At 41.8% G+C, this 16,308-nt stretch overlaps 1 protein-coding gene and 1 long non-coding RNA gene across 2 annotated transcripts in view; one reads left to right on the forward strand and one right to left on the reverse strand.

Moving 5' to 3' along the window:
* The first annotated feature begins 12,804 nt into the window (after nucleotides 1–12,804).
* Nucleotides 12,805–16,308, forward strand: part of KCTD16 (potassium channel tetramerization domain containing 16) — a 235,006-nt gene continuing 231,502 nt past the window's right edge. Inside the window, exon 1 of the mRNA XM_054718005.1 lies at nucleotides 12,805–13,636. Coding sequence (XP_054573980.1) covers nucleotides 12,805–13,636 — 832 coding nt within the window. The remainder of the gene's footprint in view (nucleotides 13,637–16,308) is intronic.
* Nucleotides 14,752–16,308, reverse strand: part of LOC114231721 (uncharacterized) — a 34,011-nt gene continuing 32,454 nt past the window's right edge. The window contains exons 3-4 of the long non-coding RNA XR_003617730.2: nucleotides 14,996–15,110; nucleotides 14,752–14,899 (exon numbers count right to left, since the gene is read on the reverse strand). This is a non-coding gene — a long non-coding RNA (uncharacterized LOC114231721). The remainder of the gene's footprint in view (nucleotides 14,900–14,995; nucleotides 15,111–16,308) is intronic.

The following is a 16,308-nucleotide window of genomic DNA, read 5'->3' on the forward strand; positions in this document are numbered from 1 at the left end:
ATTGCCTGATATCCTTTGGCAGCCACTGAATCACACATTGTAATTGCAAGATGTGCTTGAGGCTCAGATCATTGTCTATAAAGGTAACATGCAATTTCCTTGGCAGAAGCTGTGCAAATCTGCATTATGCAGCAAAAGAGTGATGTTTCTCAAGTCACATTTGAATTGTGTGCATTGGCCCCTTAAGTCTGTGCCCTGTAGGTGTGTCTGGTCAATCATTGCCAGGCTTTCCAACCCCACACCCCACTCCACACACACTTTTTGGAAAGGATGCAGAGTGACTGATGCATAAAATTGCTGGATTAGAATTGCTTGGTGCCTTGGCAAGATATTATTTAAGTAACTAATATTTTCTTCAGCATCTAAGAACTTAAAAAAAACCCACCTAGGGTTTTATTGTTCCTAGAGAGTCTTATCCCAAAGAGGTTGATTACTAAGAGCTTCTAAACTCTGGAACATAAAAATATAAATTAATTACTCATCCATTTGGATTCATAAAGGCCTAATTCTGTGATTATAAACTTTTTCTTCATCTTTGGAATCTTTTTCATCTTTGAAATCATTCTCCTATTTGGAACAAACATTTCAGGAGAAAAGAAAATTAGACATGCCACACGAGATCAGACTCTTCCTATATCCAGTTAAAATTTCTCCATATCCTTGTCCCAACTGGTGGCTTGTTTGTTTGTTCATTCACTCATTCATTCATTCACTTGTTTGTTCTAACAACCCTTTGACAATACTTATGGAGTACTTTCTCTGGGCCAGGCACTGAACTAGGATTGGGGATACAGTGGTGATCTATGCTAGGAATGTGTTGTTACTCTGGTCTGTGTGGTGCTAAATCCAAATATTGGGGACCTATTGAGGAAATTTAATAAATGGAACTATATTGCTGAAGAAGGTTCATGTAGTTACAAGGGGGACTTGAGATTAGACAGGCTGGGTTAATTACAACAGTTATTGATTACTTAACCTTTGGAGGATTTTTTATTCTCCCCATAGTGCCAACAGTTGAGGATTGTTGTGGGAATTAAAAGAGATAATGTATATGAAAATGTCTGGCAGAATTAGTTTTATTTGTTAATTTTATTAATTTAGTTTATGTTTGACCACAGACACAGACATGGGTGTTTTAAGAAACTGGTGTCAGTGAAATATGAAACTTTTTTATTCCTTACTCTTCCAAGGATGTTCCTTTAAACTTTAAAGTTTAAAGGGTCTTTCATTTTTCCATCCCAGTTAGACTCCACACTGGGTACCTGAATGACCTCTCTGTAGCGGTGATTTAAGAAAGGCTGATTTTTGCAGTCAGTTCATTTCTTGGGGACCTGACCAAATGAAAAGGTCCCAGCCAGCAAGAAGAACTCCATGTTTTGAGAATAAACTGAAATCAGCTACCATGTATTTTTGAACAACAGCACGTTCTGACATGACCCTGTCAGCTTCTTGGCATATTGGTTTTTTTGGGCAATTCTGAGGATACTCTCTTGCTCCTGCAATTAAATTCAACAAACATTTATTGAGCTCTTTCCAGATGCCAGAACTTGTACTACCTGAGATGCTAAATTGAGTGAAAAACAATTCCTGTTCCATAGATTTCTTGCAAATAACTCCAAAGGCAAGAGAAAAAGGTATCCGAATACCAGATATTCAGAGCATACCTGAAATTCCCAGCTTTGACTTCTTGAGTCCGCTGGTAAACAGTTCAATTTTGTCCCTTGAGCTAAGTCTTTCCACTTGTTATCTGGTCTCTGCCCTTCTCTCTCCTGCTGTTCCTCATGTGCAGATGCCATGGGTAATATTCATCTCAACCTACAAGTATGACATGTGAGGAATTAGTTGTGAAAAATGTCTCTGTAATCACTACACCAAGTGATTGTGCTGAATCACTGCAAAACGATGTGAAATATTTTGAATGAGTCAGCTTGTTCATTCACTTTCTTCCACTCATCTTTGAAAGGTATAGGTAGCATCTAAGGCAGGAGAATATGCTTTTAAATGAACTAATTATCTATCTCCAAGGACAAATGTGCTCAGCGTTCCCAGTATCCCTTTCCTTTCCCCTATCCCCCTCCCAGAAGGGAGAAGCAGACTTTCAGGAAAAGGACATCTCATCACCAGCATGAATGAGTAATGTGGTACCTGCCCTTCCATCCACTCATTCACAAAACCCCATGGGGAATGGGCTGAGAGGAGAGGAAGAGGGACAGAGGAGGTGATCGAGCCAAACATAAATATAATCACATTGCCCATTACTTACTGAACATGTGCTGTGGGCCAAGCACTTCCACAGAGCATTATTGCTAATCCTTACATCAATCCAGCAAAGTGGATATTTTTATTTCTAATAATATATATATGAGGAGACAATCCTCAGAGAGATAAAGAGATTAGCTCGAGATCATACAGCTGGTAGGTACCTCTTTCAAACCTTGCTCTGCCCGATTCTAAAACCTGCTACTTTGCATTACAACCAGGATTTTAAAAACTATTTCCTGCAAGTTGCTTCTGGGGGTTCAACCAATTCCATTTATGCATACAACTATTTGGGGAAAAAATCAAAATGCACTCTAGAAACCACTTACATATTATTACAAAATTTGACTGAATTTTTAAAAATAAATGAGTGTTTTTTAACTTAACACCTAAGCTTATTCTGATTTGATACTGCTTGCATATTTTGGAATGACAAAGATGTCACTTGAAAAATGGGTTTCATAGGTAGGAGATAAAAGAGTGACAATTACAGCCCTACAAGTTACACTACTCCTTTATCAAGAGACATATTACATAATCTAGCAACCATAATGAGGACTATCCCAACATGTACATTACAGTGTATGTAACAGCATCATCCTATAAAATAAAAGCTTACTATGCTAAGTGTCCAATGGTCTGGTTGGCCATTCAACCAATCAATGCGTAATATGCTAATCATATGCTAAGGCCGCTCAACTACTCGCTATGACATGTACTGACCACCAGGAGGCAGATACTCCATCCGGTAAGTTAGCTTGCTGCTGGTGTTCGGCCAATTGGGACTGAGCTAGATGGTCTGGACATGCCTTGGAGCCCTTCTCATGGTTACAGTCCCAGCCCCAATCGTGCACTGGTGAGGTCCCTTGGCCTGGCCTGCACCCTCTCGCAATCCAGGCTGAGGGACGACTCCCTCCCACACGCCCCCCTCCCCCCCCCCCGGAGTGTATGAATTTTGTGCACCAGGCCTCTAGTGTGGTGAATAATACAACATGGTTAGCAGGCTGCTAGCAGAACATCTGTAAAGGAAGCAGGGTATATCTCTTCTTTTTTCTAACTGTTCTTCAAATATTGCATTGTATTTGCTAGAACCAATTGTTTGATAATTGGGCAACTACATTCCATTTTTTTCCTTATTGGAAATTTATTTTAAGAAATAGAGTCTGGCACTGGCTGAGTGGCTCAGTTGGTTGGAGCCTCATCCCCTATACCAAAAGGTTGTGGTTCAATTCCCAGTCCCAGTCAGGGCACATATCTAGGTTGTGGGATTGATCTCCTGTCAGGGCGCATATGGGAGCCAACTGATCGATATTTCTATCTCACATGGACATTTCTCTCTCTCTCTCAAAAACAAATCAATAAAACATATCTTCAGGTGAGTAAAAAAAAAAATAAATGCAGTCTGTATTTCTATTGCTTAGGTTTCATACTGATGAGGATCAGTTTCAAAACACATACAGGGTATGGCATAAGCAGGTTTACAGTTGTGAGTACATAAAACACAAAGTTTATTCTTATATTATTAACTAGAGGCCCGCTGCACGAAATGCGTGCACAGGGGGTGTCCCTCAGCCCAGCATGCACCCTCTCCAATCTGGGACCCCTCGGGGGATGTCCGACTGCCGGTTTAGGCCCGATCCCAGCTGTCAGACATCCCTCTCACAATCCGGGACTGCTGGCTCCTAACCACTTGCCTGCCTGCCTGCCTGATTGCCCCTAACCAATCTGCCTGCCAGCCTGATAGCCCCCTAACTGCTCCCCTGCTGGCCTGATTGACACCTAACTGCTCCCTTGCCATCATAATCATCCCTAACTGCCCTCCCTCGTGGGGCTGAGGGGAGTGGGGGACTCAGGCTGGATGAGGTGGGGCTGAGGGGACTGGGAGCCACCATCTTCTGGCTGTGGGTGCCACCATCTTGTGAGGGCGTAGCAGTCAATTAGCATATTCCCTCTTTATTGGCAGTGGGTGCCGCCATCTTTGTGAGGGTGTGATAGTCAATTAGCATATTCCCTCTTTATTAGATAGGATTATTAATTTGTATTATTTTCCATATGAACAACTGTAAACTTACCTTTGCCCCATCCTGTATGTGTGAGTTGGCTTTACTAAACTTCCCCGCCAAATTGTGCACTCCTGGCTTTGATCACTTGTTCCAGAAAAGTTTCCATGTTTTGAAGAGAAACCTCTAAGGTGATCTCACATCTATGCCTACTACAGGAATATATATCCCCTAAACACACACACACACACACACACACACACACACACACACAAACACATACAACACACACACACACACACACACACACACACACACACACAAACAACACATCTTAGACCCTATGAAATAGTCAATAATGTCCTACCTGAAGAGCATTACTTTCTTTTTAGATCAGCATACAAAATTTTTAAAGCTTAGCTTTCAAAAAGGACATTTCACTTGAAAGAACTTAATTCTGCAGACTTCCGTTCAGAGGCACTATGATGACACGAACAGCTTTAGGTATTATTTGTATTTTATGACAGTACAGTTTTTGAGTATTTTTAGGAAGAGACTGTAGAAAAATGACTAAACCAAACTTTTTCTATTATCTCAAACTTTTAGGTGGATCTGAGGCTGCAGTGGGTGACCTCAAAGTGTCTCTCTCCTCTTCCAACTTTAAGATTACACAAGTCAAATTCAAATTCTTCCTTGTAAGGCTTTATGTAACAAATATCTCTGTTTGCTGCCTTTTTTTCTGTTCTTACTTAACAAATTACTTCCTAGTAATTTGTCTCTGAAGTATGTCTAGTATGTCTCTGAAGATTTGACAGCTGTATTTTATTTCTGTTTTGCCACCAGTCACAGTATCAGAGGGGGGAGACAACTTCATTTTATAGTTATGGAAGCAGAGACCACCTGAGGTGAAGTGGTTTGTCCAAATCATATGTGAACTATGTAGGACCAATAGCTGAATACAGCAGCAGGTGTCTTTCTGCAAATAAGAGGCAGTGCTCAGAAATCTATAAGTTTTTCATCGTTGTCTTCCACTGGTAGGATTTTGAGTATGAGTGTACGTGTGTTTGTGAGTGTTTGAGTTCAGAGATTATATAGAATTCAGCATTTTATTTATTTATTTAAAAAAATAAATTTTATTGTTCAGATTATTACAGTTGTTCCTCTTTTTTCCCCCCATAGCTCCCCTCCACCCAGTTCCCACCCACCCCCTGCCCTTACCCCCCCACACTGTCCTCGTCCATAGGTATATGATTTTTGTCCAGTCTCTTCCCACACTCCCACACTCCCTTCCCCCTGAGAATTGTCAGTCCACTCCCTTTCTATGCCCCTAATTCTATTATATTCACCAGTTTATTTTGTTCGTCCGATTCTTAACTGCTTTTCTCTTGCTGCTTTTAATATTCTCTCTTTGTCTTTAGCCCTTGGCATTTTAATTATGATGTGTCTTGGTGTGGTCCTCTTTGAATTCCTTTTGTTTGGGGTTCTCTGCACTTCCTGGACTTGTAGGTCTATTTCTTTCATCAGGTAGGGGAAGTTTTCTGTCATTATTTCTTCAAATAGGTTTTCAATATCTTACTCTCTCTCTTCTTCTGGCACCCCTATAATTCGGATGTTGGTACACTTGAAGTTGTCCCAGAGGCTCCTTGCACTATTTTCATATTTTTGGGTTATTTTTTCTTTTTGCTTTTCCGGTTGGGTGTTTTTTGCTTCTTTGTATTTCAAATCTTTGACTTGATTCTTGCGATCCTCTAGTCTGCTGTTGGATCTCTGTATATTATTCTTTACTTCAGTCATTGAATGCTTAATTTCTAGTTGGTCCTTTTTCATATCCTCAAGGGTCTCACTAAATTTATTGGCGGTTTCTAGAAGGTTCTTGAAAAACCTTATAATCGTGGTTTTGAACTCTATATTCAGTAGTTTGCTTTCCTTCATTTCTGTCATTTGTGACCTGTTTCTTTGTCTCCGCATTTTGGCTGCTTCCCTGTGTTGATAGAGTGGCTTTGTGTGCTACGTGTCCTATAGGGCCCAGTGGCTCAGCCTCCCCAATTACCTGAGGTGGACACACTTGGTGCACCCCTTTGTGGGATGTGTGTACAGTCTTATAGTTAAGCCTTGATTGCTGTTGGTATCACTGGGAGGAATTGACCTCCAGGCCAATTGACTGTGAGGACCAGTTGTGTCTACAATGGGAGAACTTCTGTGCTGGTGACACCCTCATGGGGTAGGACTTGCTTCAGTGGGACTTTGGCACTCACTGAGTCTGCCCCATGAGTGTGTCTCTTATGGATGTGAAGAGTTGTAATCTGGATGGTCTCACTCTGACCAGTGGGTACACTGGCTCTTGGATCTCCAAGGAGGTGCAAATTTAGCCTCTGCCTGAGGCCACCCAGCAGGAACTATGGAGAGATCTGCAGATTCCTCTTCTTTGTTTGGGGTTTGGAGGTGCCCAGATGAGGCTCAGCTGTGAAGCAATGCAAGCTGCTGTGGAGCCTTGGGCCTACTTTTGGAAGCTCTGGGGCTCTCCAACCCAGCTGCAGTTTGTTAGGTTTTAGATTGCAAAAGGCTAGTCCATTCATATGCAAAAGCCTCTGTGCACAGCTTCGGTGGGGTGGTAAATTGGGTTGGGCGGCATCTCAGGGAATCACCAGGGTGGAGCAAACAGCAATGGCTGCTCGTCAGCCCTGCCCCGAAGAGGCCCCGGGTCTCTGTGTCCCGTGGCACCGTGCACGAACAATGATCACTGCAAGCACCTCTGAGAGAAAGCCACCCTCGCGTTCCATACCGATGCCAGACAGTCCAGTTTCTCTCTGTATGAGTCTGGTTCCCTAGAGCCTCACCCGGAACTGGAGTTCAGAGCACTTGGGAGCTTGTATCTCCCTCCAGATTGAAAAAGACAACAGCGTACCCAGTTGCCAGCCCCTTTCGTGCACGCTTCCGTACCTCCACACTTCCACACCTCCGCACCTCCTACTGGACTCAATGCGCTTTTCTCTTTCCTTCTAGTTGTAGAATTTCCACTCAGCCAGTCTTCCTGTGGTTCTGGATGATATTCGTTTTGTCTTTTAGTTGTAGTTTTGATATGGTTGTGCACGGCAGCAAGTTCAGGTGTTTACCTATGCTGCCATCTTAAAATTCAACATTTTAAATAACTAGCGCTGTGCTGGACATAACACAGGTACTTCATAGAGCCATGTGGAATGAACAAAAGGATACCAGAAATGTAGCCTTGTCTGGCAGAAGACGGTGGCATTTTCATTTTTAACCATTGTGGAATTGATTATTCTGTTTCTCATTTGGCCACCTCATCTCCCTGCCAAAGCCTGAAATCACCCCATTATTAACAAATACATCTATGATAAGCAATGATCTTTAACTCAAGCTGCATGTGAGAAGAGGAAAGATTTTGAAAGTAGAACCTAATTTCAATCTTTGAGCATCTTTGGTAACTTCTTCATGCCTCCACTTGGGTCTAACAGCAACAAAACAACTACTCCTGCTGCTATTTATTAAGCATTCACCTAGAGCCAGGGGATGTGCTCGAGGGTCTTACATGCATCACAGTATTTAATCTGCACAACACATCTGAAAGTCAGGTCTTATTACCTGCACTTTAACCTGGCTCAGAGACACTGAGTCTCTTGTCCAATGTCACACAGCCAGTCAGGCAGAGTTGGAAGAGGGGTAATGACTGTTTTAAGTGCTCAATGGCCGGCCTTCCATCAACAGTAGCTATTAGGATAATGCAGGAGTCCATGGGGCACCTAGCACAATGAGTGCACAGTATCTTAATATGAGTAAGCTTATGAAATCAATTCCTTCCCTTCCTCATAAAAAAGATAGGCAGCCTAAAAGCTATCTCTGCTCGAGGGAAGAGGAAACTTAAAGATGGGTTGGGGTGAAAATGTGGGAAGTGATCACATTGTTCCAAAATTAAAATTGTCCTTTTGAGAATGTACTCTTCAACATTCAGCTATGGGGGTGTGTGCCCATGAAGAACAGGAAACAGGCTAAGACACACTTTATGAATTCCACAATTTACCCATGGTGTGTCTTGATGTGCTATATAGGCTTGACTATTACTAAGAACAGAATGAAACATTCTTTCTTGCTCTGCCTTTAAGAGAAATCTGTTGCCGTATGTTCAACCTTCGGGCCAGTGTGGCATCCCTCAGTGTTTCAGCGGAGAGCTGCCAGAAGAGAACCATTACACCAGCAGTGTTATCTGCTGACATGAAGGACAGGAATACACTTACTGCCTAGACTTGGCTTTTTGCCTCTTATTAAGGCACCAGCAAGGCTTACTGACAACCTCCCTGAGACATGCTCGCTTACTCCAGCACTATTCAAATCTCTCTATATGTTATATTGCTTTGTTTCCTTCAAGCCTATTTTTTTAAATCTCACTTTTCATTTGTTTACCTCCCAGACAGTAAAGAAACAAGAAAGCGTAGAGAGCAGAGGATGTTAACCAATCTTGAACCAAATCCCTGGTCTCTCGAAGAGATGGAAGAGAGGCCCCGACATACTTAATTTCTTGAGGCTTCAAGTAGATTAAAAAGTAAGTATGTCTAGCCCTAGCTGGTTTGGCTCAGTGGATAGAGCATCGGCCTACAGAATGAAGGGTTCAGGATTCGATTCTGGTCAAGGGCACATGATCCCCAGTAGGGGGCATGCAGGAGGCAACCAATCAATGATTCTCTCTCATCATTGATGTTTTCTATCTCTCTCCTTCTCCCTTCCTCTCTGAAATCAATAAAAAAATATATATTTTTTAAAAAGTAAGTATGCCTAAAGGGGGCTAGCAAAATAATTGTTTATTTTTTTTACAATTTACTATAATAAATGAACATTTTAGCACAAAAATAATATAAAGCAATACTGTGCAAAGAATAGGATATACAGTGTTTATTAAAACATACCAGTTCAGGTTGTGTGGTCCAACCATGAGTCACAAGGTTAAAGTTGTCTGGTGAATTTTTTCTTTTTTCAATGCTTAGAGTGTGTTTCTGAGTGTATGTGTAATCTAATTTCAAAGAGAAGATTCATTGTAGAAGTTTGCAGATTGCTAGGGATGTGCATGCCCGGCCCTGTGGCTCCTGGTTCTTCTCTTTACAGCTCCTCCCCAGACATGGAATGCAAACCTTTATGCTTGTGTGTTCATTTTCTAGATTTCATAAGATTCTCTAAGTAGTCCATTCTCTAAAAGGTTAAGAACTAGTCTCAAAGCACAGCCTAATCTATGAAACCCAGATCAATGATCAGAGCTCCTCATTTTGGAAATTCAGAATACTCTTTTTAGTGTAAATTTTTTAGCCTTGCAATTTAACTTAATGTGAAAAAGTCTTTTAAGTGACTTGCTGTTTTCTATTTTCAAATATGTAGCAATCTTGAACTTACTATTGTTTTTAACTTGCCTCTTCTCTATTGCTATTCTAGTATATGGAAGGTTAAAAACAAGATATTGATCAGACTGAATGGTCTAAACCCCACCCTGTTACTCCAAACAAAATCTCCCCAGAATATTTTAATATCCAGTCTCCAAAGCTGTTGTCATGGTATACTGGCCTGCTCTGTTAGAGATAAAACATTTGTTTACTTCTAACTACAACCAAATCCAATACTTAATAGGCATGGACTCACACTTATTTTTCCCTTTACCTGGTGGCAACTAAATGTTCATTTTGTCATTAAGGTGAACAGTGTGTTTCCAATATTCAAGCCACTACAAAAACTTTAAAATAAAGAAAAAAATAATCTAACTTTTGGCTCCATTAAATTGCCAGATACAGATCTGCACCAATAGCTTAGGGACAGTAGATGGCGATATAAGTGCATCAAATACTAAACATTTCCTTGATTGGTCCAGCATTAAGACCCAAAGATTTAGGCCAGAACAGATTAGTAGAGTAGTTAAGAAACAACATACTCAGGTGTTGGAGTGTTAGATAAAACTTAGAACGTGTTTAGTAATCTGATAGTTTGGAAAGAAAAGATTGTTAAGCTAGTAATTTATACTACTGCTAAGTTTACCTTCAAGCTAAATCTTGAGGGAGGGAAAGTTGGCAATAAACCCATGTGTCCCATAAATTGCATCTAAATTATACTCTCCATTTTTGTTTTTTTTTAATAGTAATTGTTTGGGATGGAGTGTGGCTCACATATATTATTCATAGATGAAGTACTATATTCTTATTAAGAATGTGAGTCCTAAGACACTGGTGTTTTAAAGGGGAAATGGCAGACTTACTGTAAACTGTTGGCCGGGCCATTATTGACTGGCAGGATCAACTGGAAGCACTTAGTTAGTGGATTATGTTGCCCTGGAAATGCCTTCCTGAAACTCTTAATGATGCACTTAAGGGAGTCCTTTGGGACAGGAGTAAACTATCTCTTAGCCGCATGTCTTCCATCAGGGACCTCCTGGGATACGTGGGCAGGGGTGTGGCACATCCAAGGAGATGCTCAGCAAGGAAGCAGCCCCAGAGAAAGGTTGCAGGTTACAATTTCTCACAGGTAAGCTAAGATGATGACTAACTGGTGTAAACTGTGGGCTTTCTGAGGGTATCCGTGCTTCTGCTTCATGTATTCTTTTGAAAAGGCATTAATTCCAGAGAGACTAATTATTTATTTACTTATTTATTTATTGGGGGATTGGCAGAGGGATGGAACAGGAGGAGAAAAAAGAGGAGGAGTTTAAGAGAACATGGTTTAATGTACCTTTGGTTTAAAAAACACAACAAATACTGTATAGTTAGAACTTTGGGGTCATTAGGTGTGCTTTTTTTTAAAGCAAGCTTTAAGGGAAAATTTGCCCTTCAGCTGAAATTCAGTGCCCGTGCAAAAGGTTTGTTTGTAGATTTGTCAAATGAAAAAATCACTTGCGTTTCTCTCTCCACAGGTTTGGGGGGTTGTTTCAGGGGGATGGTGGTGGCAGTGGAGGTCAAAAGAGAAGAAAGCGCTAAGCTAAGGCCCTGGAAACTCCAGACTTCCAGACTGGGCAGGGAGGGAAGTGGCCGCGCGGCGTCCCCGCCCCAAGCCCTGAGCGAGCGCTCCTGAGTCCCTTGCCCAAGGCAAGCGCACTGTGTCCCTGTGCCGTCCCAGCAACCTGTCACCGAGGAGGACGTGACTCGAGCTGCCTCCGTTTTCTCCAAGCCATATTCCTTTAAGATGATGTAATAGTCATTTCCCTGGATGGTTTCTTGCCTGCACTGCTGAAACAACAGCAGCCCAACTGCACTGGGAACTGTGGAACCGCCCAGCTCCGCCGCCCGCCTGAGAAGCAGGAGCCCAGACCCGCTGGCTTCTCTGCGCTTTGAAGGTGCCAGATCCCACCGGCTCCTGCCGGCTTCACCAGCTCAGCTCGTACCTGCTCCCCACGGCTCCCAAGGGCTCCCAAAGGCTCCCACCTAGCTAGGAGCATGGGAGCCTGTTCGCCCTTGCCGGCAGGTGGGGTGGCTACCTGGGACCCCAGCAGGGCACCTCCGTTTTGCTGCTGCTGGGCTTTCTGAAAAGCTGCTAAGTCCTGATACCTCTTGCAACTCTTCCGTTTTAAGGATTCTTGCTGAAGGTTTGATCCCCCCGCCTCCCCCTCCACTTCTCTGGAGAAGCTTTGATTGAATATTTTTCTCTGCTTCTTCAAGCCAGTCACCTCTCATCACGGTTTAACTTTTTGTGACTTGTTTTAACTTGAGATTGGAAATGAATATATACATACATACAAATATACATTTATATAAATATATATAATTTTTTTCTAAGAGCACATCTCTCTGGCACTTTTCATTGATAGACTCAGTGTGGCTGTGCATTTTGACCGTTTTGCTAATGGGTATTTATTCACAGGACTGAGTTTCCAGCACTCCCTAAGGTAAGTTCTGAGGCTTATTGATTTTACTGTCCAGAAGGAAAAAAATCCCATCTTAGAAGCTTAAAATTGCATATTACTTTTTAAATACAGAAATGCAAATAGAAATGTTTTTAATACTAATTGCTGGAGACAGAGGTGTATGGATAAACATGTAGATACAGAATAGCTTGAGAGAAGCTATTTCCTGGGAGAATGGCTAAAATCAGTAGTTCCAAGGCTGCTTATGTAAAATACTTTCTACCTTCCTTCCTCCCATCATCCCTCCCTCCCTCTACCTCCCCTTCCTCTCCCCTCCCCTCTCCATCAGCTCTCTCTTTTTCTGACTCATGCTGGGTTTGAGGAAATGATTTTCTCTCTTTTCCTTTAGACAGATCTCTGAGTAACTGGGGACTTGGCCTGCCTTGTCTACTGAGCCTGGGGGAAGATTGAATGGAGATGAGTTGATTATATTCCATGAAGTCATAGCTCACCACCAGCCAGGGTTTCAACTACTTCACCTGTGGACTATTCTAAATTTTGCTTTCTTGGGGAAAAATACTGGGGTAAGAGGAGGTCATTTCTAACAAGTAAGCATCCTTCTTTCTCCCTCCCTTTCAAGTTGATGTAAAGGATAAGGCTGTGACTCCTTTTGATTGCACCTTCAAATCAAAATAGGAGGAGGAGAAAAAGAAAGGGACAATGGCTCTGAGTGGAAACTGTAGTCGTTATTATCCTCGAGAACAAGGGGCCACAGTTCCAAACTCCTTCCCTGAAGTCATGGAGCTGAATGTTGGGGGTCAAGTTTATTTTACTCGCCATTCTACATTAATAAGCATCCCTCATTCCCTCCTGTGGAAAATGTTTTCCCCAAAGAGAGACACGGCTAACGATCTAGCCAAGGACTCCAAGGGAAGGTTTTTCATTGACAGAGATGGATTCTTGTTCCGTTATATTCTGGACTATCTCAGGGATAGGCAGGTGGTCCTGCCTGATCACTTTCCAGAGAGAGGAAGACTGAAAAGGGAAGCTGAGTACTTCCTGCTCCCAGACTTGGTCAAACTCCTGACCCCTGATGAAATCAAGCAAAGCCCGGAGGAATTCTGCCATAGTGACTTCGAAGATGCCTCGCAAGGAAGTGACACGAGAATCTGCCCTGTTTCCTCACTGCTCCCTGCTGACCGCAAGTGGGGTTTCATTACTGTGGGTTACAGAGGGTCCTGCACCATGGGCAGAGAGGGGCAGGCAGATGCCAAGTTTCGGAGAGTTCCCCGGATTTTGGTTTGTGGAAGGATTTCCTTGGCAAAGGAGGTCTTTGGAGAAACTTTGAATGAGAGCAGAGACCCTGACCGAGCCCCAGAAAGATACACCTCCAGATTTTATCTCAAATTCAAGCATCTGGAAAGAGCTTTTGATATGTTGTCAGAGTGTGGATTCCACATGGTGGCCTGTAACTCCTCAGTGACAGCATCTTTCCTCAACCAATATACAGATGACAAGATCTGGTCAAGCTACACTGAATATGTCTTCTACCGTAAGTGTAAAGGGTTCTTTTATTGTTCATGTGTATTGATTCTCTTTACAGATGTGTATGGTCTGCATGTTCTGTCGGTGTCTAAGGAATATTACTTTGGGATTTTTATTTTTTAACTTGAGGTATAGCTAGAGTATTAGAGTTTATAATTCAGCTCTCGTGTGTTACCTAAGGCAACTTTATCTGTTTTTCCAGTGAAGTCACAGAATTTTCAAAGGCCTCAAAATTACAAGATGCAAATGATATTGGTATTATGTGGAATTAAAACAGACATGTATATCTGTTTGCAGATGTTGAATTGTGAAGTTATGGTGATGATTAGAACTTGGCTGTTGGTTCATGGAGGTTGGTAGCCTTGGAGTGGGTGAAGTGCTGCTGTCTATTCTTTTATCTGAACTTTGGGATCTATTAAGCTAGTTGCTGAAGACTTGCTTTCATCAGAGGCTTTGAAAACACAAATGGATGTTATACTGAATGATGAGATTTTGGCTAGATGGCAGTATACACTGACGAAAGACTCCCTTTCTTACCCTCCCCCCAAGTCTAAAATTTTCTTTTATAGGCTTTACAAGTCTCCTATTTGATTCTTCAGTAATTTGTACTGAGACTTGAGTTGCATTGCAAACGTAAGCTGAACCTCATTTAAGATCCACCTAGAAGGAGTTAGGTCCTTGAGAATTGTCAATCACATGCAAACATCTAGGCAGCTGAGGTGATAGAATTACTGACATAAAAGGAAACCAGAGGGAAAAAGGAAAGGAAACTATTATATTGAAGTTTTTGAACTCAGTTTCTTAGAGGTCAGTCCATTTGCCTAAATTAAAAGTTTCAATACAGATTGTTTTGCTTTAGGAAATAGCATTTTTTAGGTAAATTGTAAGCCATTGACCTCTGAAAGGAGAATAGCAAGTCAGTATGTAAAGTCTAGTGCTCGATTTAACTGCTGATATTCAGCTGGCCTGGGAGTTGGGAAGTGAATTCCGTAAGAAATATGTTTCCAGGGTTAACATTTGATTTCCTCTCTTCTTATTTAAAGGCAAACCCATACATTTAGGGGGTTAAAATGTCCAAATTTATTTGAACATAAAAGAACAAATGAATTTCTTGGACTCAGTTTTGCCTACAGTTGTGTTTATTCCTTTGGAGGTGGTGCTGGGAGCCTTGCTGAATTGCTGGTCAGTGGGAAGCTGAATTGTTCTGTCTTGGGTTAACACACATTGGGTTTTTAGAAGTCAAGTCCTATGTATATGTAGAAAGGACAGCCTGTGGAGATATGTGAAATCAGTAATCAGGTCTGTAGCATACTAATGTGCAATAATAAGCATGTTTTGGTCCAATAACGCTACCTATGGCACTTACCTATAATTATATCTTCCTCTGTGCTGAAGCTCAGTTGCCAGATACCAGACACTGCTTTCTTCCTTCTGGTGAATTTCCCACTAGTGTAGAAATAAGACTCTAGCTTTTTAGCCTTCTGTAAAGGAATCTGATATTATCTGTGATTACATAGAACAAATATCTTCTCACTTTATGGAAAAATGCACCTTAGAGTTCAAATCTAGGTTTGTGATATTTATCTTGTTCTCTGATTTCTAATATTTGAAATGGCATCTTAAAAAGCTTCAGTCAAATAAAATCATAATAACTCTATCCCCCAAAAGACCACAATAGGTTTTTAATCACTTGTACTTCTAAATGAGACCCAGAACCTGATTTGTATTTACCTACTATCTCAGTGACATTTCTGTGTCAAAGACTGATTAAAGACTCATGCATCTAACACTGTGTGCCCTCTTTAGGATGCTTTGGACGGGTTCTGGGCTCCTGATCATATAATTACTTCTTTCTTTGCTGGGCTGCTGAGAGATTGCTAAGCAAAAAGTTTGCTCTCCATCCCTCTGGTCAGGCTAGCACAAACACACAGCAACTTTATATTGCACAGCGTGTATGCTGCATATGACATACTTCCCCTTTGTGCCTAATACCCAGAGTTCACTGTTAACTCTTCCTCTGTCTAAAGACCAACAAGACTGACAGCTGGCTTTCTAAGGTCCATAACAGCTTTCATGAAGCTGCTTAGCCATAATTATTTAATTAGAAGCTGCCAACTGTGCCTATATAAGCACCAATTCATCAAACTGTTGTACTCTGGTTAATAGACCAAAACTATGGGAGGTGCTCTAAAGCTGACTGTATGCAATCTTTGTCCAGCAAGATCTAGCCCCAGTGAGCCCCACAGAGAGGTACAGAGCCCCAGGCTACAGCAGAGGTGTGGAGCTGAGAGCACAGAGGGCAGGAGCTGCAACCTGCCCGATTCCAAAGGGCAGCACGAATCCCAGGGAGAGCCCCTGCATCCTCAAAAAACCAGCCAACACACACACACACACACACACACACACACACACACACATGCGCGCATGCGTCCTTCACAGAGAAATTCAACTACTTAGGTTAAATATCGTATATAATAAATACATAAGTTTATATATATATAAAATTAACTCCAAGCAGTCAGACTCTTCTAATAACCCAGGGATAATGCAGAATCACTTTGCCTGGATCCATATCATAGTAAAAAATAAACAACGAGAAATTAATACATTGTATATAGTAGTTGGCAGTCATGGGGGATGACCCCTTCTTCCCCTGTTTACCTGACTTTTTCCTTTACG

Source organism: Eptesicus fuscus, chromosome 6 (assembly GCF_027574615.1).
Source record: "Eptesicus fuscus isolate TK198812 chromosome 6, DD_ASM_mEF_20220401, whole genome shotgun sequence".
In the NCBI taxonomy this organism is placed as follows: domain Eukaryota; kingdom Metazoa; phylum Chordata; class Mammalia; order Chiroptera; family Vespertilionidae; genus Eptesicus; species Eptesicus fuscus.